Here is a 26,584-nt window from a genome sequence, read left to right as displayed (position 1 = left end):
ATATGGTTACTGTCTCTATTAATGCAATTTTTGGAGAATTTACATTTTCTCCATGTCAGCACTCAGTCTCCATTTTCACAATAGGTACAAGAAATGGTTATGGTAAGAAAACACCTTCCCCTTTACATACTACAAGCATAATTCTGAACTAGAAAGTCATTGTACTTAATGGAAGGACTTCCCTACTTAACAACAGTCAAAAATAAAATGGACATTTTTAACTCCTTTTTGTAACTCTCTAGAGTTACAAAACTGTCTATAGGGTGAAGAGATACGTTCAGAGTTCTTTCTTTCTGGGCTTCTCCACCTGGCCCAGGTTTACATAGGTCTGAACAACAGGCACTGAAAGAGGAGCTCCAAATGGGACATTTAATTTGCTTATGTTTGGATGAACAGTACCTTTGACAAATAATTGCCCTTCATTTCATTCAGAATCCTTCAAATAATCTATGTCCTTTTAATTATTTTTTTCTTTTTGTTTTCTAAAGAGTTTTTTTTAAGTTTGTGCCATTGTTATAAAACATGCTGCATTGACAGATAGACACTATTTGCTTTTGTTTTGGTTTCTACTAAGTAGCGTTGACTACTGGATGTCTGCTAAAGGTTTAAGAAAATAAATTTATCCTGATATCAATTATTTTATTATACTCAGAAGCTCTAAGAGCTTGAACAAAATTTCTCTATTCAGAAAGATGGATATTGCAGTCTGACATAAGAAAAAAATGTCAAGACTCCAAATCTACAAAAATTATTTTTTAAATCGAAAGACTCCAAATCTACAAAAATTATTTTTTAAATCGAAAATATCTGTTTTCCCTCATAGCACTGCTGATACAGTATCCAAACATATTGCTTGTTTAAAGAACTGGAAGACTGTTTCAACTAAAGTGCATCTTCAGAAGCAAATACATTACTGGAGTACCTGCTGCTGTCCAGTCCCTCACACTTTCCCCAACTGTGCTACATATTCAAATTTGTTAAGTTTAGATTTCAGTGCTGATATACTTGACTAACAACTTAAGCTACATTTATCTCCCTACCAGCATTCAGAGCTGTGGCCACAGAAGAATGGAATTTGAAGCCAAAGTTTCTCTGGAGCACAGTCTGAACCTCCAGCTGCCACACATTCATCAAAGGTCTGGAACAAAGACAAAATTGATTGAGCTGAGCTTTAAAATCTAGTATATGTATCAAACATCTCAACCTGGTTAGTTGCTAAATGTAGTGGGACAAAAACACAAGAAATTCTGTGAAAGGAAAAAAAAAGTAACTTTTTCAAGCCTTGATTTCACACTATTATTAGGAGTAGCTATTCATCTCACTTAAAACAGTACTTGGACAGTCTCTTATGATTAGAGCTAATGAACAATTTGATCTTACCTGATACATTTAATATACCTTTGATATAACCTTGATAAAGGCTATATGTCAAAACTAGCAAAAACAGTCAGTAAATGTTGACATCATTATTTTTCCCTTACAAAAGAAGTCACTAAAGATACAGCATCAAATGACATCAGGATCTGTGTGATACTGGAACAGCTGGATCTTTATACTATAGAACACCATGCATTTTGTGGTTTAGATTAAACAATGCTTTTTAAATATTATGCATTTTAAATATTATGACAACTGCCATTGCAGACACTAATTTGGTTTTGGCCATCAGAAGACGTGAAAGCAAACTGTTCACTGCATAACAGAATATTCCACACAACATTTCTCTGCAGGCATAGATAACTGTAGCAACACAGAGTTTCAACTGCAGTACCAAAGTTACAATAAGAACTCTATTAGCATTGAAAAGAATTTGTAAATATTTTACCCAGTCACCATAAAAGTAGTATTTATGACCTTTCTAATCAAGATATAAGCTATTACAGGATATTATAGGACAGATTTAAAAAAGAAAAAAACCAAAACAAAACAAAGACGATTAAGTGATCACACAGACAACTTCTTGGACTATTTCATCTGTATAATTACAAGCTTCTGTTCAAAAAAACTATGTAAAAATACATTTGCTTAATTATTTGGTGTTAGAACAAGGACATTGTCCTTTGCTTCTCTTTTGAGGTAAAGTTCCTGAGAAACTTACTGATATGAGGCAAAAGCAGGGATTAACCTGTGGTGTCTTGGTCCACATTGCACTCTGAGCTTAGAATGGCTCATACATGTCACAGATTAAAGTGCAGTTTAACTAGGAAAACAAGACATTTGTATGCTTTCTCTAGCACAGTTCTCTAGAGAAATTCTACACTGATCTATCATGAGTACTTTATAACATCAACATTATCTAAGAAATAAATTGTTTAAATGCGCCTCCTAACTTATGAATGTATATACTAAATATGAACTGGCATCTCTGAAAAGAAAGACTTCTTTGCTTATAAGTGAAGGTTATTTTATAGTTAATATGCAAAAGCAAGTAATTTTCTAAGCAAGATGAAATAGGACACATCTCCTTCCCTGCTTCCTCTTATATATACTTACCTTGACTACTCCATCCAGAGATTTTATAATAATATGCTCTTGTCTTTACAGACTCTTCTTAGAGCCAAGCTATCTATAACTTTGGAAATACAGGGCTACAGAAAGAAAATGAATGAATAATTCTTCCATATAAATGCTGTGGTATGGACTGGGAGGGGGTGAAGGTGTAAAGTATGTTGAGATTCCTTTCCACTTAATAAAGGAACAATCAACTTCCATTAGAAAGATTGCATTTTTGACTTTCCTTACTTTTCATTTGAAGAGCTCTTAGTGAATCTACTGTAATATAGATTAGAAGAGATATCAGTGTTATAGACACTGTGATTGGGTCAATGAATTTTTGAGCTTACTGAATTTTAGAACTAATGTATGTAAAACTGACATCATCTATATGTGTACTTTTTTTTTTGAAACACCATGGAAAAAACAGAATTACCTGATTTAAATGAAAGAAACCTTAAAACTTGGCATAGCAAATCAATTTTACTTCAAATGAACTAGAGATGCTTACAGGACAAGTTAAATCTGTATGGCAACAACTAAGTCTCGTACCTAAATAAAGTGGTATGATAGTGACAAAATGAAAAAAAAAATCTTTAATTAAAAAAACCCCATAAAATTATTAATGCAATGCATTACAAACATAAAGAGGAATGCATTTCAACTTCTTCCAGCAAATCGGGTCTTATAGTGCAGTCTACCAAGCAGTAACATTAGGGATTTTGGCTCTGAGTTTCCCAGTGACTATGTAATAAGGCTGTTTGGATTGTAATTCAAAACTAAACCAACACGGTTAAATTTCACTCTTTTTAATAACTATTAAGTCTTATAAATAACTTGGGCTTGGTAGCATGGTCAGCTTCCAACTCATTGATCTTCACAAGGAAGGAATTCCACTGGCCAAATCATGTTCCTCATGAAAAGGAACAAAGTAGGGTACAAAAGATGAGATCCTATCTCTCTTTTTTTAAGAAGCCTTTATGATACTGTATCACCAAACCATTTCTGTAGTCAGTTCTATGAAGATACATTTTTTTAAGTTTAATTACAATTTGTTCTGCTTGAAGCTTTTCTCTACCTATGCTGTAGGACGTCTGGACAAACTGACATGCAGTAGCTGAAGATGGCGCCAAAACCTAAACAACAGAGGAGCAGTTAGTTATCAACTGAAAAGAGGACTGGTCTGTTCCCAAGATTTAAAAAACACTGTTTGAATGGGGGTGAAATCACATAGAATTATTAGTCACATTTATTAGTTGTTATGGTGTTTATAGGCTAAGCTTTATTCAGTGTGATTTCTGCTTAGTTATTTTTTCAATGTCTCGGTATTTGCACAGTGCTACACAAAATTGTCAACATTACAGAAAAATTTCATCAGTTTAAGAAAATATTGCCACTGAAAATTTTAAAAAGTGTTTGGCTCTGCAAAGTACAAAACCCCATTACATTTTATAACTATAGTTTTATGAACTATATTCATACAGTTAATACCCTACTTTTCCTCCTGATTTAAGAAAAGACTAAAGCAACATGCTCCAACAAAGGTCTTACTGCAAACCATGGATGTACGAATTCTGTCTGGAATAAATATAATATGGAGCCCAAATAATGTTGTCATTCTGAAACTGTATTAGTAATCAAGGTTGGATATGCTAACCTGAACTGCTCCTATTTCCACCCAAGACAGACAGAGGAAGTATAATGTACAATTCATACCCCATAGTTTTCAAGCAGATTCTTTATACAATTCCATTGCAATATCTACATTAAAAAAAAAAAAAAGGGGGGGGGTTGCTAATTATAAAAAAAAAAAAAAAAAGTCAGTGCCACAGCATCGGCAGTTCTACAGCTTTTGGTAAAAAAAAAATGTATCTCAGTCTTCAACAAGAATCATAGAATCACAGAATGGTTTGGGTTGAAAAGGACCTTAAAGATCACCTATTTCCAACCCCCCTGCCATGGGCAGGGACACCTTCCACCAGCCCAGGTTGCTCAAAGCCCCGTCCAACCTGGCCTTGAACACTGCCAGGGAGGGGGCAGCCACAGCTTCTCTGGGCAACCTGTGCCAGTGTCTCACCACCCTCACAGTAAAGAAGTTACTTAGGAGAAGCTTAACTTGTTACTTATAACTCTGGTTACCTGAAAATATTTTTTATTAAATTGCAACATAAAGTGAATTTATAAGGTTACAAAGAATATACTTAATGTTACACTCTGGTCCAGTATAGACATGAAAGGGAGAATATAACTTAAAAAGCCACCATCATCACCAAGGCTGATACAAGAACTAGTCAGCTTTTATCAGGACATTTTAAAAAACTGTTTTCACATTAACTTTAGTAAGAACAACATATATAATAAAGCATACTCTACCTTTTTATCCCCCTGTTTTCGCCTCCGTAGCCCTGGTCTGTAATCATCTCCAAAGCGCAGAAAGTAATAGTAAGAAACTAGTCGTTCTATAGGATCTCTTATGACATTTATGTAAATTGGTTTCTTTTTAACACCAAATCTAAAGTGAAAGAGGAAAAAATGTCTTTTAAAGGCCAAATCAAAGATTCTCATCTAATATGGAAAAGCCTGTCTCTATTGATACAATGGAAATCTACGTACAGAGAAGATGACAGTGAAAGGAAGTTTAATGATCATTTCCTTTCATCCTCATATCCAGTGTGTTACGTGGAGGTGAAAGTCAGTTGAATTTCAGTTTTCCTAGCATTGTGATTTTCATTTTTTTTTTATTAGAGAAACAGACAAAACAGAAGTATTCTCACACAGTAGATACTAAAAATGTTTATACAATCATCCTGACTCTAGGAAATGCCTTAACTAGTCTAGCAGCCACATATACATTTATAACAAGTTTAATGAAGCTTGATACCGAGTTCCTGTCCTCCTGAACTGTGCTATGCAATGCTGCAAGGGGTTTTCCTTGTAGGTCTTCAGTTGTCAGACACACAAACTCTAACAGAAGGAAGACAGAGCTCACAGCCCATCCATTACCTGGGTTGAATCCATATGGCTATGCTTATTAAATATAACCTAAGACAGTACCTGTAACTGTATTAACTTATCTATCTAAAGATATAACATGTTTCCTTAGACATTTACCCTAAGCAAATGTGGATTTACTGTGGTACAAACAGGAAATTTGAAATGAGGTGGTAAGCACATAGGACGCAGGAAAGATTTAAATCACTAAAACTATTTAGTGCAAATGCTACTCTTCAGTGATCTACATTCAAGACAGCTTTTATGGTACGTTTCTAAGTTTTATCTTCTTTTCCATTTCAGACATACTGTAGCAAATAAACATGGTATCCAAACATTAAAGAGGTTATATCACAATGGAAATTGCAAGTGTGTTAAGTGCCCTGAAGTAAAGCTGGGAGCTCCTCTGTTCCCATGCAAACTGGGAAAGTGTCTGCATTGACAGAGGGCCATTCAAGCCTCCTAGCTTGGCTAAAACATAGAGTGCTTGTATTCTAAGATGCAGTACCATTACTGTTAAATGGTACTCTGTAAATTATAATACCAGATAAGTTGAAAAGCTGAAGAACAGAAACATACAATAAGCAACCGAAAATAGGAAGTTAGAAAAAAACCCCAAACAATTAAAAGGCATTACTTTGGCAAAAGACCATCACTACAGATACAGAAATTCTTAAAGGCTTCAGAAAGAGCAACTGATTCTTCAGATGTTGCCAGGAGAGTACCAATGAATCAGACTAGCAGTTAAAGGCAGCATTGCTGACATCTGTCTATGCCAGCTCATACTCCCCTAAGTCTGCAAAACAGGAGTGTGTGAATGTTTCAACTATTTTGATGCTAAATCCTGACTTTGAACTGCACCCTCTTTCAGGTCCACTGAAGTGCCTGGGACGTGGGGGTGTGTCCCCTTCTGCAGACTCTACTGCAAGTGCTGCATAAGGCTACAACAAACCATTTTGATACAGTAGCAGCCTCAACCAATAATATGTATTTGTGGGTTAAATGAAGGTCTCAAAGCCCTTAGAAATGTTTGTGCTGGGATTGTACCTTCAAATGGATTTGAAGATGACTTCACAAAACTAACTTCAGTTACAATAACAAAAGCCACTTACTATTGTAACTTCATTAATAACACTAATGATTTGGCAATTGCATCATCAAAAAACTTTTTTTCAACTGTTTACCAGGGAAAATAGAGAATAAGGGTAGATCAAAAATTAAAACACTGGAAAAAAACCCCTTTTACTACTGTAATTTCTATATGGATGGGTTGTTATAACCCCTCCTCAATACTGTAAGACAGTAACTGAATCCAGTACTTTAAGCTACAGCATAATTTAAGAGGTACTTCTGGTATTTGACACTGGACCCAAGTCTGATGTCTGCATATAAAGCAGGCATAGACTTTTTTGAAATATTTTACACTTCTCATCTACAAGAACACACCTCACAGTCTTAAAAATGTGGACCTTGTCAAGCACAGCCAGAGCATTCAATGTATTATTTTAATAATGAAAACCCAAAGTACGAGAAAGCATGCTGTTGTGGGAAAAGAATAAATCATTTACATGAAAGGATAACAAACAGCGAACACAAGGATAACACAGTCCTGGAAGGAAGATGAAGGTGAAAAGTCCATGAAATTGCTTAGATGCTTTCTAGACATAAAATAATTATTTTAAAAAGTTCTAGTATCTGAAAATATTCTCAGCTTTATGAAGTCAGTAATGTATAAAATAACGCTCACCTTTGCTTTTCCAGAAAACTGTTATTCAGTTCAAGGGTTTACTAATGTTGCAGCATTTTAAGTTTAAAAAGCCAGAAAGGAAGCTAATGAAATTTGATACATTTTATTTTACTGATTGATATTCAATTAAGACTTCTTGCCTGTTATTCTGTGTAAACTTCAAGCTTTTACTTGGTGCCATTGGTAACTTCCAGCTATTACTGCAGCTTTTAGCATTTTCTATTATATAATATACTGCTCTGGGAATCTATGAATTTCTCACTTCCCCTTCTCATTCTTTGTAATAAAAAGCTAGAATTAAAAATCAGTGTACATAACAAAATGAATAATTAAAAGCAATGACCAATCAAAACAAATTCTTATATACAAAACCATCATTTTATCAAATAAATGTTTTAATACACAGAAATATAACATTACTCAGGATTGACCACCAGCAAGAGGTAAAAGTAGTAGTTATTATTGTTTGTGCAGTCACATGTGCTGAGATCTGAAAACTCTGCTTTCAAATTTAAACCATTTTCTGCATGCTGCAAGTACAAGTTGAAGCATTACCTAATAAGCATCATAATCAAAACTGACTTTCCTGTTTAAGGTGAGATTTCACAAGACTGAGCTACTAAGGATCACCGCCTTAGATACAGAAGAAAAATAAGAAAACACATGGAACTGGCAATACAGATATGATCCTGAATCTTTGAAGTCACTGAGAGAATTTTGACCTCATTTTCTCTAAAATTAGTTTTTAAGTAACAGGATTTAACTCCTCAAGAATTATTTAAATGCTTTTTACAGCAAGTTATCAGCTAGAAAACTGCTTTAAAAATATAACTTTTAATATTTTGATAAACTGTAAAGTGATACTCTGATGGAGAGGAACTACATAACTTAAGAGGCAGGTGGTATTACTTGTTACATAAACCATATTTGAGAACAGGTATCTTGAACTTTTCAGAACAGGAAGCCAAGCCTAAGGCAGAATTGCCAGTGTTCCAGAGAAAACTAGAATTTTCAGTAAAACAAACTTCAGACAAGGGATACTAAACCTAGAATATAAATAGTTTTGAAATGAGACTCAGCTACATTTTATCATGCAAAAAGACAAGAGAAAACTGAAAATCAAAACTAAATATAGCTCATCATAGGAATTTCAGTGCGTGAATTTTTCAAAACTGCAGTTGTCTTTCATCACTAGACTTTTAGCACTAGAGGGCACTAATATCCCAGCTAGATCCAAGCAACTTAAGCTACTAAGCTACTCAACAGATAATTCTAACTGTAACATACTTTGCAAAGTCCAAATAAGATATATGTCCATGGTAAAATCCTGGTTTCATTTCCTTCCAGGAAGTCACATTCTTCACAAATCGGACCTGTAAAAGTAGACAGCAGAGTTTCAGTACAGCTGGAACACATTAAGTTTCCCCATACATGGTGTTTTCTGGTTTGTAAGCAAAATCTTATAAATGCATTAGAAAAAAGTCTATTTTGACTATTACCAAAGAATTTGTGCCAGCTAAAATAGACTTTTCTGCAAGCAAACAGATAACTCATTTTAGATAATCACAATTTAATGATCAGAAACTAAACAAAAGCAAAATACAGTAATCAGAAGGGCAATTCAAGGAAAGCTACCACAAAAAATTAGGAAGACAAACATTTACATTTTTGTCAGTCCCTTTTATTTGTAATGTAAAAGGAATGTGGAATTCCCTCAGCAATAAGTAAAAATGCTTTGATGGAACTGTCTCATCTGTATTTAGTCCCTCAAATGAAAGTGTACCAGTAAAAGCATGTTCTTAGACCTATTTTACTGGGACATAAGAAACAAATCTGGTGGTTCATTTGCTGCCCCATCCCAAAATGCAATACATTTACAATGAGTAATCCAGAAATTTTATAAATGTATACACTGTAAATTAAATCTATAGTCTACCATTTTGAATAGTTACCTTAAACATAATATTTCAGTGAAACTCCCATGTTAAAGCATGAAGTAGCCCTTAAACAAGGGCTGATAAAGCAGCTGTTGGCAAATTTCACAAAAATAGGAATAGCTTTACATTTCAAAGATCAAAATAAGATACACACCCCAAACCAGAAAGTATGATCAAATTAAGTGGGACATGCAAATCCTGATATAGCTTGACTTTTAGATGAACAGAATATTTAACATCAAAGCATTTAACTCTGAAAGTTATTTCAAATTACTGAATTGGATAATAAAGAAAATATTGACAAATTTTTACTGCCTGAGCTGTCTGACAACAATATGCTGTTTCTGAAGCTGAGAATTAGAAGACAGCATTTCCTGCACATCTACAATATCTTTTCTGTTATACAGTGACATAGATAACCATGAAGATAAGGAGGTGAGACAAGAGACTCAAAAAAAGTAAAGTTTGAGACCTTAAGACAACAGACTAATATTCTCTAAGGTCTGATGGATTGAGAGCATCCTGAAACATGATATTTATTATTTACTAAAATCCTGAATGGATTTGCCTCAAAGAGGCATGACTGGCCTGCTGCTGTTTCTTCAAATGTGCAAAACTTGCAGTCAAGAGGTTGATAACTTTTATTTATTTCTTCAAACACTGTCTCTTGGGCTTTCAGATAAAAGAAATGCATATTACTTTTAAATAGCAGGCAGCATTCATTTTTTCAGCTTATAAGTTTCATAGTCTGTGGCATTTCACAATTTAAACCATATACTTCACATAAAAATTGTGGCAAATCTAGCTGAAAAGCACTGTACAATGTTACACAATGATGTTTCATAAAATGCACTGGCTTTCTGTCTGGTTTTGTCCACAGCACAAACTGATAGAACTCCACTAGAAAACCAGTTATGCTGCCTATTGTGTGTAGTGCAGCATGCATATTAAGGTGTACATTTCAGTTATGTTTCCATGAACAACCCTTCTGAGGTATAGCACCAGCCAGACTTCAGTTTCTAATAGTCTAGGACTAGACACATGGAAATGTTAAGTGCAAAATCCCAAGGGTCAGTTCTGTCTTAGATCCCCATGCCACCATCTGGCATCAAACTTCAGATGTTCCAGTAATAGTTAAAAAAAATCCTTTATTGACTTTGTCTTACAATGTCATTGCCTGATAAGGAACTAATTTTCATGAACACAGGATTGATGCTCTAGCCTTTTATTAACTTTAACATCAGGCAAGCTAAGAGAAAGCTAGGAAGGTTTTATAAGACAGCTGTGACATTTACATCTGCCTTAAGATGAACCAGCAACAGCTGTGACCCTGAGAACTTAAGTTTTTAACACCTATAACTAGCTTGCAGGCAAGAGATTATTCCCCACCCCCCAATCTTTGCAGCATTCCAAAGACCATAATTGTTCCAGGTCACAGACAGCCCAATGAGTCTGGATTCACACATTTTAGGGCAGAGATGAATATTGCTTGCTGCTTCATACTGTTAAATGTGATCAATTTTATCTTTCTTTTCAGGGCTTAGCAGGTACTGGAGCTTTCAAGAGACCAAGCAAGCTTCTCCATCTGAACCCAACTGAATAAAATTTGAGGTTACTTTAAAAGTTCAGATAGATGTGAATGGAATTCCTGTGAAGTTGTTTCATGGTGCTTTTATATAATCAGCTACAAAGTTGCTTCACAGCCTTTAGTAAGTGAGAAATCAGCTGAGCTTCACTGAATTAAAAAGACAGATCAAACATACTCTGGGGGCGTAAGATGTCCTGAAAGGTAAGTTAAATACATTCAGTTTCTAGGACGATAAGAATTTAAAACAAGTCCTGGTGAGCCAAAAGGGAAAAAACCCAAACCCAGCATACTTGGCCTGAGCAAAAAGCCCTAGGAAATCTGTGTGTGCAAACCAAAGTGATGTTGTAAACTGTCATCTCTGTCCACTAACTGCTTCCATCAATCCCTCTTCTCTACAGTCTGAACACACACATACACACCCTCTGCCCCCAAAGGTGGTATGGCCATTACCCTGTGGCCTGGTATCACATGGACTTTTGGTTACTAAAGAAACCCCAGCTTTTCACATTGTTATATTCTAGTTTTGTTGGTCAGTTGCTGAATAACAGACTTAAAATTACAAATAACTGGGGGATGAATATCACAAGCCCATCCTGGAAAGGATAGATGAGGATTTTCCATTTGAACTACAAAAAAAAAGGGCTCTCAAGTAAGACTGAAGACCAACACAGTGCCCCCATTAAAGGAAATCTCAGATTCAGATTTAAAGACCAAGCATGATGGGATGACTGTATCAGAATCCCTCTGCAGGAAGGCACTGGTAGCTTAGTTACCTAAATTGTCATACGCGCTAATAGCTTACAGTAACACTAAACCAGAGGGTCAGGAATGCTGGAAACAGGTTAACAGCATACCATTGGCTGCATGCAATGAGAAACCACAAGCAAGCTCAAGGCAAGGGATGTCGAGAAGAAATTTTGTGAGATGGTGAAAAGACAAGAATTCACCAGTTCAGCCACAGCACAGCCAGGATACCTGCCTTACCTGAACAATTCTTTTTCAGAAGGAAAAATACAACTGGCACATTTATAGCAGTGGACACTAGTACTCGCTAGGCCATCTAACTCCAAGAGAAAAATTCTTAAATGTTCTGGAGCTTATGACAGTACTTCCACTTCTAAAAGAGTCGCTGCAACTTGTTCCACTTCTGAAAGCCATTGAAACCTTCACCAGCAAAGGAAATAAGTACTACTAAAATCAGTATGAGTGTGCTATCCTCTAAGAGGCCACTGTTTTAGAATACATTCGGAAGCAAGATTATGTATCTTCGAGTTGTTCTTTTGAGAAAAATGGAGAGAGAAACCACGTGAGAAAAAAGAACAAGGAACAGAAAACAGCAAGCTGAGGGAGTGAAATGCTGGATAATTGTACCATGGCTTTTCTATGTTCACAAAAACAGCACAGAGAACATGTTCTCATACCTCCTTTTCTAGTAATATCTCAAGAATACATGCTGCAAGACAGAACAGGAATTTTGTTTTATGTGTTTTAAAAGACAATTTTACCATGTAACAAAAAAGCTGAGGTTTGTGTGGCTGGTGGCCATCCAACTAGCCATAATACAAGCACACTTGTATGGACAAAGTATCAGTACCAAAACATGAAAGTAACAAAATCCAACCTACCAACTACTCTGATTTAATGAAATCAAGTGGTTTGTTACAGACCACACAGGTCAGAAATGCAACATGGCACTCAGCTTGCTGAAAAAAAAAAAAAAAGGCCCAACCTGTGGAAAGAGGGGCAGTTCCCAGGATCCTGCTGTCAGACAAGCTGCAAAAGAAAGAAGGGCTGCTGGGACAATTTCCATCTGAAACTAAAATGCATGTGTTTGGGACTCTTATCAGATTATCTCAAACCAGATACAGATTACATTTGGAGTGGATTTTAAATGTTTGGTTTTTTTTTTCAGATTGCATTCAAGAAGTAAAGGTTTCACATATGGGCAGAGAACTTAATATCTGTTACAGAATTAGAGCAGTTCGGAAAAAGTACAGCAGAAGTAGTGCATAACAGAGGGCTTACTATTTTACAAATTTATCTCAGGCCCAAGACAATCTTCACCTTGCTTAAGGAGATTTGCTTTAACAAACAGTATCACTGATAAAACCATTTTGTCTCTATATGTGTTTATGTATTTTACTACTAGTGCATATACACCTACTACACTCAAGTAAGCTATACTGATGAAGGTGGCATGTGAATATTTCATGCAAATCCAAGCCCACAAAGAGTAAAACCCCATCAGCTACTACTCAGTACCCTTGCCATCTTCAGAATTGTGTTATGACTTACAATAGCAAGTTGCTATCTCAATAATACTAAAGATAAATAATTATTTCTTCTTCTTTGAACAACTACACAATATAGAGAGTTTTTCTTTGACAGTATCTCCTAGTTAATGACCACTGAAGAAAAGGAGTATCACTTGTCTAATTAAACAACATAATTTCCCACCTTGGACAATAGCGTGGTATCAAAAGAAAGTAGGACTGCCAGTACGGTATACATGCCCAGCATTGATGAGATTTTATTTTTCAGTAGGTAATTATTAGAGTGAAGATGCGGAGGAGAGTTTCTCTTAGACAAAACTAAGCCAGTAAATCATAAATTTGATTTGTGTGAAATTCAAACAAAAGTAGAATTTTAAGGCAAGGTTGCCTATGTATAATTTATACCATCAATCACTAGCTCCTCTATCTTTCAGGACAGACCACTACAATTCAAAGAGACACCTTGACAGAAACAGATTCTGTGGCTGGAAGTGCAGCACTAACTACGGCTGAGTTGAGTATGATTTTTCATGAACAGATATAAGCTTGTTAAATCTTCTGAAAAATCACTCTTCCGTTGGTGCACAGGTCTTTGGCACTTGTCCTGTGTGGTGGACAGGACTATAGGGATGGCTACCAGACTTAGTCTAAGTAATTTCAGTAATCATGTATGACAATATCACCTTCGTATTTAGGAAAATATTTCACAACAGCAAAAACCCAACAGTAGCACAACCCTGCTATCACAAAACAGGTTCCCAGTCACCCCCGAAGTACACTCTGTCTCCTGTGCTGAGATCCCTACCTCAGTCTTTCTCCCACATACAGAACTGAAAGTGGAAAGCCCATTACCATCTGCTTCCCCTCGCCCTATGCCAGCAGCTGGGCTGAGCTGTTTCTGCCTGTAGACATGCACTTAAAGCCTCAGTGCTGACATGCTGCAATGCAGAACAGCTCCTGTCTCTGCTGCATATCAACTTGAGATGATCAGTGTACAACCGGTAGTATGTACCCAAGAGTTTGGGAAAATTTGTTTTACAGACAGGGAAGATAAGAATAGTGATGTTTCAGACCTCTGACCTGAGTTCCCTGAATGTGCACTCATGATGAGCAAAGAAACTTTATTTCAAAAAAATCTACTCCCACACCACACCCCAGTAAAAACAGAGCAATGATCCTTCATCATCTTTTTTAAACACTCATCTGATGCAGTGGTAGCCATGATCATTTCTAACCTGGGACTACACTGATTTTAGTGAGAGCTTTAAGTGGATGCAAAGTGATTCATCCTTTAAAGTGCAAGCTATTTAAAACCACTTCTTTCTACCTGTTTTTTTATCACCTGTGAGACCTGACCAGACCTCCTACCAAAGACTGAAGTATAGCCCTGACAGCATGGCACAGTGCCTATACTACTCAGAGAGGAAATCACATAAGACTGCATTCACTGCAGACAGAGATGACAGGCAAATATTATTACACAGTCAAAAGCCAGACAGTTGACAATAAACTTTTACAGTTATAACAACAAAGACAATTTCTGCCCTAGCTGTGTCCCTTTTTAGCTTTGTTTTTGTCCGATAAACAGATACTTATCACCTCCAGTAGCCCAGCAAAACCCAAACCTATCATTTAATAATTAATATTAATTCTCTACAAAGAAAATATAAACACATTCGAATTAATTTATATTGGAAAATGTGACATAAAAGCCAATTCCATCAGACCATATAAGTTTGCAACAGCAAAAAAGTTTTCTATACTTTCACCTTGTTTAATAAAGACATCCCAAATGCAGCAGCTTACCTGATCTTGCAGAGACATGACAGGATTATTTTTGGTTGTATTGATATGTAGAACATGGTATTTGTTCTTTGCACAAAGATCATAAGCAATATTTGTGAAGGATGTGCTGGCAGTCTTAGGTACTCTGTTGTAAATAATCACCACATCATCTTCTTCATCCAGTGTCACATCTTGTCGGGGGCCATCTACTGTATGTCGCTGTTCTATTTCTCGGACTTCATGTCTTGCAATAGCCCTTTCTGTTAAGGATAACAAATACAAGATTTCAATGTAAATATCACCAATTTTGAAGTTCAAAGCATAGAATGCAAATAACCTTGTAAAAAGCAGTAACGCCTCAGCAATACAGGAAACACTTGTTATATACATTTCTGACACATCTGAAGCAAAACTTAATCTATAAAATGTATGAATGATAAAAGGTGAGTTAGTCTGACACAGAACACCAAAACTAGAAAACAATATGCTTAGAGTGTAAAGCAAAACTTTTATAGTAACATGGGAACACACACCATACTCTATGACTCACACTAATGCTCTGAAAGCCATTGTCTCTGAAGAAAAATGTCTATAATGCGCTATCAAAATGGTGACATCCTCAAAATTCCCCAAATAATTTCTATAAAACAACTATTTAAAAATCATTATAGAAGGAATAATTCAAGTAATTTGAAGAATACTAACTTTCTGGAAACCGTAATTAGTCAATTAACTGGGTAGAGGCCATGGAATCCAGGTGAAACCATTGTTTTGTTATTTCAATTGATACAAGCCCCAAGTGTAAAGCATTACAATAAACGGATTTGCAAAAATTCAATTAGATCTATTAATTTCAAGTTTGACAAGAACAGAAGCAAGAGGTGCTTACGAAGCAGTTAACATTAAGGTGAAAAGTGACTTCTGAGTATTGAAATACATCAAAAAGAAAGAAACATGGAAAAAGCAAGCTACGAACAAGACATTTTGGCAAGGTGAGTACATTTCAAATAAACCATTTTTCCTTTTATACAAAGGGCAATACGTTGAGTAATTGAACTCTGCTCTAAGTGCTAAAAGCCCGTTTGGAAAATAAACCCCACGGTATTACAGCATTTTTTTTTTTTTCTGCTGCTGGATATCACATACTTTGTGCTGATTCAGGCATAGCTTTGTTCTGTTCTAGATAAGTATATACTTTAATATGATTTGTAATACAGATGTAAAAGCATCTTTTTCGATTCATTTATTGTGATATTGCCTTAATTATATATTCAGAGAAATTTGTGTTGGCCAACAGTGCAAGCTGAAGTTAGTACCACAAGAGTAACCTGTAATTCTCTGTACTATGTTCTTATACAGGGTATAGCTCTTCCTGGACGACACGCTTTTAACAGCAGCAGCTCTCAGCCTTTACTTCCCTTGCTTCCTGTAACCCAGCTGCTCCTATTCTCTTTCACCACATCTCTTTAATTATAACATAAAATAACTTTTAAAGCAGAATCATTAAGCTGTGAACACCACTAGCCTGTAATTCCACATAAATTGTCTTCAACCACAAACTTCCATCTGTCTGAAATGCTTCAAAGCTTAAACTCACTCACTCTCTCATATGCTCGTATCTCACACCCCATAACTAAGTTACATCAGTATGAAAATGTTTGCAGAAAATGCTTATTGAGTATATCTCAATTTTCCACATGACATCTGTTGCTCCCCACTACATCAGTCACAGTTTTTGCTCCTTCCCTTCTCATTTGCTACCTCTCCCATCACTGCTGGCAAACGTCCTACTTTGGAAAGAGATGAGGCAACAGACTCAGGTTTCATCTATCTGAAGATGGCTACAACAAAAAACGATGGCAATCCTCCCCTTCCTGCCAGTAACAGATTAGAGGAAGCATTTGGTAGGGGACATAGTTAACCACATGGCTGCCCAAGTCTACATGGATCCTGATTATCACCTAGAGCAGGTGAAATTAAACAAATTTAAACTGTATTTTCTATAAATGAGTAGTAGATCTCAGCTAAATTTGAATCATAACATCACAGAACTCCGGGGCTGATGAGGCTGGCTGGTGCTGAGGGAAGCTTCCCCTTTTACATGTAAGAAGTAAACATTTGCGAGAAACAGACGTGATTTGCAAAAGGAGTGATGAGAAGTGTTCCTCTAATAAGGTATTTGAAACCATGATGATTCAAGAATTGGAGTGATAAGTGCACTTTAAAGGCTATGCATAAGATATAAAAGATGTATGATTAGATACAACTAGCAGAAGGCTATTGTATGCAGTCACCTCCAACTTTTATGGTGAGAGGGGAAAGCAAGAACCTATGCAAGGAGAACCTTCACAAGTGTGAAGTACACAGATAGTTCTATTATCAAAGAATAAGGAAGTTTTAAATTTCAAATTAATATGACAACTAATCTTTATGATGAACTGAAATAACCTTTTTGAAATAACTGCAATAGTTAAAAACCAAAAGCTGAGATGAAGTGCAGGATATAAACTGCTGAAGTGCAAGGGAAGCTAAAGCAAATGAGAAGATAAAGCACCTGAAAGTGTCTAACTTGGTCAGCCATCCTAATGGCCTTTTGTAGTCTTGTAGTCTATTAATAACACAACAAGGAACATTGCAAGTTTTGTAGAAGTACACATTTTTTCCCAGTCATGGCAAAGTCTCAGCTTGCAGGTTTTCCTGTCATGTCAGGAAGCTTTTTAGTTACTTCCTGAATAGTCAGTTTAGCTCTTAAAATGGCATGTGACTTGATCCATATGAATCTTATTTATCTGGGGAGAGGGAAGACATCCAATAATGGTCACATACAACTGAGAATAGTCTTTGGGAATAACTAGTTAATCAGGAGTTAGAGAATCTGAGCAGTTGATGGGCATTTGATTAACTACTCCATTTGCTCCTCTAAAAAATTTAAATAATCTTGGAAGTAAAAGTCCTGTAATGGTTGAAAAATGAACATTGTTTTTATGTTTTTAGAAGTACAACAGAAAATTTAATGTATGCTTGAATGACTTTTTACATGTGTAAGATAGGGAGAAAGAAGATGCTATGTATTTATTTATATTTCATTTACCAAAAAATATCAGCCCTGCAGATTTAAATTTGATTATGAGAACTTGTCTACATAAGCTTGGATTGGTTTCACTGTAATAAATCCAAAAAAATAATCAGGTTAGGTCATTTTTTTCCTATCAGAGATCCTGTGGACAAAATGATGTCCTACAGTTTCATTGCTCATTGCTTTCATTGCATTCTACTTAAACTTCATTTTGTAAGAAAAACATCTAGGAAAAATTATCAAGAGCCAAGTGTCTAAACTCGGTTAAGAGTGTCCACACAGAGTTTGATGCTTATTAACCACATCAATTTAAAAAGATAAGCAGCATTTAAGCAAGTGATACTTTGAATACCAGACAGACTTTCATAATAATATAATACAGGGTAATTTTAAGGCATAAAATATTCTGTCTCACTTTTTATTACTGCCTGTTTAGGTTCACTGTAGTAAGTAATATAATTACTGTACAGTTGGGAAAAATGCTGTTCTGTCATCTGCAGTCATCCTACATGTAAACTTTCAGCAACTGCAAGGACTGTTTGCACACAGGCAGTACATATATGATCACCCTAATAAAGGTTGCTACACTGGTTATTACCAGCAGATGAATTACTCCCAGAACATCTTCAGTTGCCAGAAGTAGTTGGTTTGTGAACAACAGAACAAGTTTATTTTCTCACCAATTTGTCCACACTTTCTTCAAAATCATCCATTATTCAATTTCATAACTGTCAGCATCTTCCCATGACTTATATTTCTTGAGCCATTCTCTTGTGTAATAAACCAGGAAATATCATGGCTAGCAACAAGTGGGTTTGTCAGTCAGATGTTACCAGAAAATAACGTATAATTGCCAAGTTATGTCTTCTCCTTCAGCAGAAGCACTAATAACAACATTCAATCTGTATGCCACCACTGATTCTGGAAAAATTAAAAATTATCCATTTTCAAGATTGCTGTCCTTTCAAGTCAAAGCAGTTTGTTTTCCTGTTTAACAGCTGTTAAACAGGAAAAGTAACACTTGGAGAGGAATGGACAGAGTTTGATTGCTTAGCCCTATTTTGTTAGGATCTCAACTCATAAAATCACCTATGGAAATGTACCAGACCCATACACACCTATATTAAAAAAAATATTTGAAAACCCAACTGAACAATAGTTACATAATTACAGAAACAAATCACTGTGATCATAAGCAGTTATTTGCCTACATTCCTTGCACATTCAAACAGATTAATGTCTTCAGTAAAACAAGTTTATTAGCATTTAATTCAAATCCAACTGTTAACTGCATACAAAATATTATCTTCCCAAACAAAAAAGAATGGCATGGATTTTAACAGCTTAAAGGTTAACAAAACCCCAAACATTTCAAATTCCTCACATTCTTCACAAAAGCAAAAGAACCTCCTAGGATTTCTTAACAAGAAAATCTATCAGAACCAAACTCTTCTTTCCCCTATAGCTTAGCACTTACCACTCTTGATGAAGGATACATTTTGAGCCTCACTGGCTGTCAAAGTCAAGTTAACGAAGTATCTGGAAGAATAATTCAGAGCATAATGCTCTACTTCCCCAAACTATGCTCCTTGTCCTCTATGTCTATTTTCCTTCTGAATGTATCTATGGATATTATTTAGGCTCTCTCCTCAATGTCTTATGCGCCTGCCATGCTTCCTTGTGAAACCTCCCACTCAGATGAAAAAAGGCTCAGTCTTAAAATAAATTTTAGCTCAGCAGCCTTCAAGTGTCGCCCAGCAGAAGAAAAAGCTGTGGATTCAAACTTCACTCACACTGGCTTGATGCAAAGGAACTGGACAGCTAGTATTGATAGCACCAGCCCTGAGCAAATAGTTGCTGTATATCTATGATACTGGATGGCACTTCAAACTAATAAGCAGGTTTCTTCCAGTTGGAACCAATATTGACGCCAACTGACTTGGTATCTCTGCTCTCTTTCCACTGTGCTCCCAGGCCAATTAGGCAAGCAGCTGGTAGCCTAAGGCACTGAGCAGCTCTCAAGCTGTTTTGCTGCCCAAAAGCTGCATTTAAACACGATTGGCCTAAATACTGAACCCGAGAAAGACCGAAAAATCTACTCACTATTGACTCTTCTCCTCTGATGAAGAGCAAAAACTGAAGAGCAGCCTAAAAATGAACGATAATTATGTGGGAAAGTTAATGTCCTGATTCATTTTCAAATTATATACACCCATCATATACACATAGCCTTCATCCTTCACTGAAATGTGGCCTCCTCTGGGAGCTGTTTAGCAGCATACTACTTATACACCAGAGCAGTGCTGCTGTATGTGGATATCAGTACTTCAGGAAGGGAGGAGAGAAGAGAAAGAATCAACACAGTGCTATGACATTTTATGGACATAGAGGATGTGTGTCACTATACCCAATTAAAACTGCAGGAATACTGAATTAATAAAAAATGTCTAAAGTTAAATTTGTTCAAGGTATTAGTATTAACATACCAACACTCTCAAAGACCTTTAAGAATAACAACTCTATCCTGCTCTAGTTTTAAGTCTTACTAACAGCAGAACCACTACATTAATTCTTTAGCAACTTAATGACTTGAAGACCAACATGTATTTTGGGCAAGCCTTTGGTTTCTCCTACTTTCTTTTCCTCTGTAAAGGTATTCCATGAAGCCTGATATCTCTTTATGGCTGGTTAATGGATGTTTACTACTCTCACAGGCAATTCTAAGTGATCCACTGGGCAGTGGTGGGGGGAGTGTCAGTTAAGAGCAGCAAACCCTACCTTCCTTCTCTGGTAACCTACTGTGCTCTTAAAACCAGTCCAGGGGACTTCAGATTCTCTCAAGTGTGATTCCTAACAACTACCTCTAAGTGACTATCCTCAAAATTGTAATTAACTATTCTATATCCTTGTTAGCATATGTAAATATACTTATTACAATCAACGTTAAGAAACAAGGAAAGCAAAATGCTGAGTATTTGATGGAAGTACAAAATGCTAGTCTTGCAACTTCTCTATCAGAGCTGAGTGACTTTCCACTGGTAAAGCAAATCCAACTTAAGTGTGAAACAAGGCACATTTGATCTCATTGTACCAAATTTTTATTAAGAAAAATAACAAAAGGATTAATAAGAAACAAAACTGCTATTTTAGTTAACTTTTTTCAGTCAACAGTGAAATCTGACAGTGGTACTCAAGCAGCAGACCACTGCCCTTAGACAGAGGCTAGATGGTCCTATCGAGTTCCCAGTCCCTACTGCCCCACTGCCAATCACTTCACATCTTCAGAAATTTTTGTTAACAAAGATACCATTTTCAGGGAACCATACTTGCGGTAATCACTACTAATGCCACAAGCAATAGCCATAATTTTTTCTAATTAAGAAGAATAACTCAAGACATTTTGCTTTCTTCTTTTCTTAGATATTTATCTGTGCAGCTCAGAACAACTTACGCAATTTAAAATGTCTTAACCCTTAAGATATTTTAGCTATTTGCATTTTAGACAAAAGAGATTGTTGGTCTCATTTGTAAATCTAGCTATCTTTAATCAGCCCATGAAATACCTACCAAAACTTCTCATTTAATGTTTGTCTTTAAGAAGTCCTCAAATTCCAGGACAGCCCAGGCATATATGTGCTCTGAGCCCAGTTCTAACCTAGAGCAAGTGAAGATCATGTGTGAAGCACATACGAGGACAGAAACACAAACACAAAACTTAGAACAGTACCAGAAAAGTTACTTCAGGTTTTTCCAGAGGGGTAAAAAACACCCCATCTTTTCCTTTCCCTTCTAAAAATTCCTTTGCCTTAGTGTCATGAGATTCTAATGACTAATTTTAGAAATGTCATTCCAGTTTGTTTTTTTCCAGTAAGGCATGAAAATGAAACAGATATAAAAGACCTTCTGTAATAAAACTTGGTAATTTAGTGGACAACTAAAAGTCACTAATATTGCCAAAACTTTTCCTTTAGTAGTAGTTAATGCATTTTACAGAACTGAATGAAAAAAAGAACAGTCCAAACAGAAGAGAATTGTTTTTAAGCTCCAACAAATGCACAATGGAACTAGTTAAAAGCATTAATATCCCACCCCACCCCCCAAAAATAAATCCAACACAGACCAGCAAGGAAGCACCTCTAGCTAGACACCGAGATCATTAACTAAAATTTAATGTAGCAGCTGTCTGAAAATTGGAAGTAGTGAGGCTGAAAAACCTGCTAGTTTCATTAGCATCTGATATTAGTCATTTAATTTCAAAACAGCATTTTTGCCAGGGCTTGATTTTGAAGAGGTAAGTAGGAGGATATTGATTAGTGTATAATACTGTTAACAGTTTGATCTTAAACTAAAAAATGAAAATGTTTACTGAACAGTGAAATCACTATCCCACATATTCACCCAAGATAGTTTTAACATCAGAGCCTGCATCTCTCTTTTTCCTGCAAATTTTGTTAGTTGATCGACTGCATTTGTAAGGAAGAGAGTATTTAAAGATTAAGCTCTGACCAAGTATTTCCTTTTTTTTTTTTTTTTAACTACAGTTAACACACAGAAGACATGTCTAAGAAGACATTTTTATTTCAGCACTGTCAGGCACAATATTTTAATGAAAGGCCATGTTGTGGCCCTTTTTTGATACAAGACCAGAGATACGATGTATGTACTATAAAGTCAACCTGTGTTTTAATAACATAATACATAGGACAGGTAAGGCCTTACATGTCAAGTTGTCCCAGGAAGGGCAAAACTAAACAAAAATGAAAAGTCACATACCAGATGAATTGCACTTGTAGATCAAAGCTCAGGTACCCCAACAATCATGGTTGCTCCCAGAAAAAATATGGCTTACAGTAGACATTTTTGTGTAATAACATCCAATAAAACAGAGAAAAAGGAAAAAGTTTCAAAATTTTGAGAAATCTGTAAATCTTTAACTATAGCAACACTACTATGACTCCTGAATATTGCAAATAATATCAACTACATAAAAAATTACAGAAACATTTTAAGCAACATTGTGTGGTACTAAGATTTAAAAATAAGCATATGTCAAACAGCTCCATACACTCTCCAACTTCAGACTGAACTGTTTTGCTTGACATAAGTGTTGAATTCAATTAGGATGAGAGCAAACCCAATAGACACCATTCTTTTTTTTTTTCCTACTAGTCACTTGCAATTTCAGGTTTCTTTAGGACAAAGAAACTTGAATAACAGCTGTAAAAAAAAAAAAAAAAAAAAAAAAAAAAAAAAAAAAGGTTATAATCACACAAGGAAAAGGTTTGTGGCTTTTTAGAACCCAAGACTGTGAGTAAACTGTTATGAAGCACCGTGACTATGATAACAGCAATGAAAAGTACTTGCAAATCAGGGATTTGTTCTCTAAATAATAAACTGCAGCTGAGTATGTAACAGCAGGACTTGCTCTTATTTATAGTGCCTTAATATCATAATGCAGGTCTTCAGTGTTAGCAAGAAAAGTTAATGCAACTGGTTTATACACAGATATAGTTGTCACAAGCATTCCACTATACAAATGTGCATGTCACTCCTTCAAGCAAAATCCAATTCAAATAATGAAAGAAAGCAAGATCAATACAGATCATCTGACTCCATTTAGTAAAGCAGCCTGAAGATTGCTTTGCTATTTTATACAAGCCTTCTCCAGACATACAATCATTTACTTTTTCTAAAATAGTACTGGCTGGCATCAAAGCAAGATGATCACTAAACCGTCAAAATCATTGAAAGACCTATATGTATGAACAATGCTGTAATACAGCAAGTCACCAATATATTTAATAAAACTAATTGGTAAGATATACTGTTACTTCCAACATATTACACTTATACCCCTGCTTGTCTACACAGTTTTTGACTAAATTAATCTAATCTGGAAAACAAACTATTGCCAGCTGGTCTAGCAGCCAAAAAAAGAAAAACAGCAAATAGCACTGCCCTCTGATCAGAACAGCAACTGATGTGATTAAGGTAGAAGATCTAGAAGATCTAAATATTTTATTAGGAATTTTAGAAAGTTAGAGTACCAAAAATAGGCTTATGATAATTCAGCATAGTACCAATAGATACAGCATGATATTTGCTTAATTAACATTGGCTGTGTACAGACTAAGCATTTACAGTGATAAATATGATTTTTAACCTTAATGTATAGTTATAGGAGTTTGTGTAAAGTCCTTTGAAAAAACAGAAATGAGTCTGCAAACTGAATGAGCCCCATCATTGTTAAGTCATAAGAGAATTAATTTTAATTACATTTTAAAAATACTGACTAGATAAACTCTTGATTATATTTTTTGTTTTATTTGTGAAAACCATTTATCTTGTTCTTAGCTTAATTTTAAGAACTTCAGTTTAATTCTATATCCTGGTTGCTTTATATACAAATCAAAAGTATGTCTTATTTTTTCACAAAAAATGCAGATTGTTAATCAAGAGATTTGCTAGCTCATGTAACTTAAATATCAACATATATACAAAAATACCGCTTTATCTTTTATTCCAATCTTAGGCTTGCAGCCTAAAAACCTCATCTCAGATGGAGATGAAAAAGATAAGCATTAATAAAGATAAGCTCTAACAACACACAGACCACTCAAAAATTACATTTCAGGAACCTCAAAGCCATTTTAAAGAAATGAAAGTAAAAGAAAAACTCCTTTATAATTAAATGCTAGAACTACAATGAACACTAAACTAAATAGTTTTTAAACTACCTTTTGAAAACTCTTGCTATATCCTATACCTCTTCACACTTGGGGGTCCGAGCTATACTCAGGCAGGACTAGGAAAAAAAAAATACATGCAATATCAACCTGGTTCTTTTTGGAACAAACTAATCACCTGCTTTAAAAGGTAGCCCTTCCCCTATGACTTTCAGATCATTAAAAGGAGCAGTGGCTCAATGGACTCAAGGAGTCAGTAGAGAGAATATTACAAAGGAAAGCTTGCAAGTCCTTGAAACATGTACACTCCCCAGCCCTATCCTGGAAGTTCAGTTGGGCTTTCATGAGATAAACCCAGATGAAATCCCCAGGATTAGTTTGAAATCATGCATTAGAGAACACTTGCGACACAACCAGCCAGATAATGGAAACTCTTCCACATCCATCCTCTCCATGCCAAGAAACAGTGGCAGTCATATTCAGTTCAAATACACTTGCATACCAACAGCACTACTATAAAAACCTCTTTGCAGCAGACACCGATTAGCAAAATCAAAATTATACAGAGCTTTATCTAGTTACATGTCAGAGTGATATGGAGCTCCTTGTCCTTGGTAAAAGGAGAACCAGCCCAGGACTGGTGAGGTGTGCATAAGGTGGTTTTGTACAAAAAAACTTCCCACTGGTAGGAGAGCCAGCTGTTCACTGAAAGCCTCTGGGTGTGAATCCTGATTTAGACTGGATTAAGCTTTTTAATTAAAAAATATTATTTTTCTATATGCATGAGAAATATTTTGTTCTTCCCCCAAATCAGTCCTTTTTTGAACAAAGAAGACTACTTGATGAAAATTTGACCAGACAAAAGGGCAAGCAATTCCCTTGCTGCATTTTAGGTAGCTGTTGAAAAAAAGGTGAAAACAAATTCCTATAGATAGCCCCCAATAATACCAGAGAAGAAAAGGAATCAAGATTCTCTTTTTAGTATTTCAAATTCATGAAAATATTCCTTTTATGAAGGCCCCTGGAACAATGAGAAAGTTAATTTAGTTTTACATATAATTTTGTTGGCAGTTGATGTAGAATTGCACAGTATATAAAGAGCTGATTGGTCTTGAAAAAAACCAACATATTTGGTCAGATTATCTTTTGTAGGCATTAGGACTTTAAATTGTCAGATTTTATTTCACACAAGCAAAGTAATCTGCTTCCAACAATAGTCTATAGCCTAAAATCTAGCATTAACCCATTTCTAATATGACTGTAACCTGTAGAGCTCTGTAAGGGAATAATGCTTTTGCTGTCACTCAGACAGAAAGTATTTTGAACTGTCAATACTGAGCCACTTAAGATATTTAACTTAATTTTAAAGAATATATTACATGGTCAGCATGGATAAGAGCAGCAATGTGAAAATTATGCTTTCAAGCAAAGATTTGTTGAAACTTCGTGGCCCATGTTCCCAAAGACAGGTGTGCGACATTGACAACCATGTGGTCTCACTGGAGATGCAGGTATCTGTCTCAGTTCAGCTCTCCCCAGAGAAGCTGTACAGCCATAATGCTTCCTTTCTATGCCAGTATTAAAGCTACTTAAGTCATTTAAACAAGCTTTTACTCTCTGTTCTTCATATCACCATACGTGAACCCCAAATTTCCTGAGTTGATTTTTAGTTTAAGTCTCCAGTGACCACAGATGGTTTCCATATATATAATATAAATTTACCTTGCTGTTGCATTAAGTCACCATCCTCAGATTTCATTAGTCTCAATTACTATTTTTGTGTATATGAATAGTAAGGTTGAAAAGTTCATTTTTATGTTAACAAGCTGTAACCATGTAAGGATATATATTTTTTAATATCTGTCGGTAATTCAAATAAAGCATGTATGAAAAAATGACATGAGTCTTCCTTTTTGCTATATGAAGTTGAAGTTACGTCTTCAGAGTGTTAAATCAGATATTTTAATCCAAGCCATTATTCAAGCCAGGTAGAATAAATTTCACTTGA

General features: G+C 35.6%; 1 protein-coding gene across 1 annotated transcript in view; it reads right to left on the bottom strand.

Annotated features, from left to right (window-relative positions):
• The window catches only part of HS2ST1 (heparan sulfate 2-O-sulfotransferase 1), a 35,656-nt gene that overhangs the window by 4,795 nt on the left and 4,277 nt on the right, over window positions 1–26,584 (bottom strand). The window contains exons 2-5 of the mRNA XM_026854187.1: window positions 14,836–15,074; window positions 8,519–8,604; window positions 4,867–5,005; window positions 1,041–1,138 (exon numbers count right to left, since the gene is read on the bottom strand). Of these exons, the coding sequence (XP_026709988.1) occupies window positions 1,041–1,138; window positions 4,867–5,005; window positions 8,519–8,604; window positions 14,836–15,074 (562 nt within the window). The remainder of the gene's footprint in view (window positions 1–1,040; window positions 1,139–4,866; window positions 5,006–8,518; window positions 8,605–14,835; window positions 15,075–26,584) is intronic.

The sequence above is a fragment of the Athene cunicularia genome (genome assembly GCF_003259725.1).
Source record: "Athene cunicularia isolate RWA chromosome 8 unlocalized genomic scaffold, athCun1 chr8_part1, whole genome shotgun sequence".
NCBI lineage: Eukaryota > Metazoa > Chordata > Aves > Strigiformes > Strigidae > Athene > Athene cunicularia.
The sequence above is the reverse complement of the archived record's forward strand: the minus strand, read 5'-3'. Positions and strand labels throughout refer to the sequence as shown.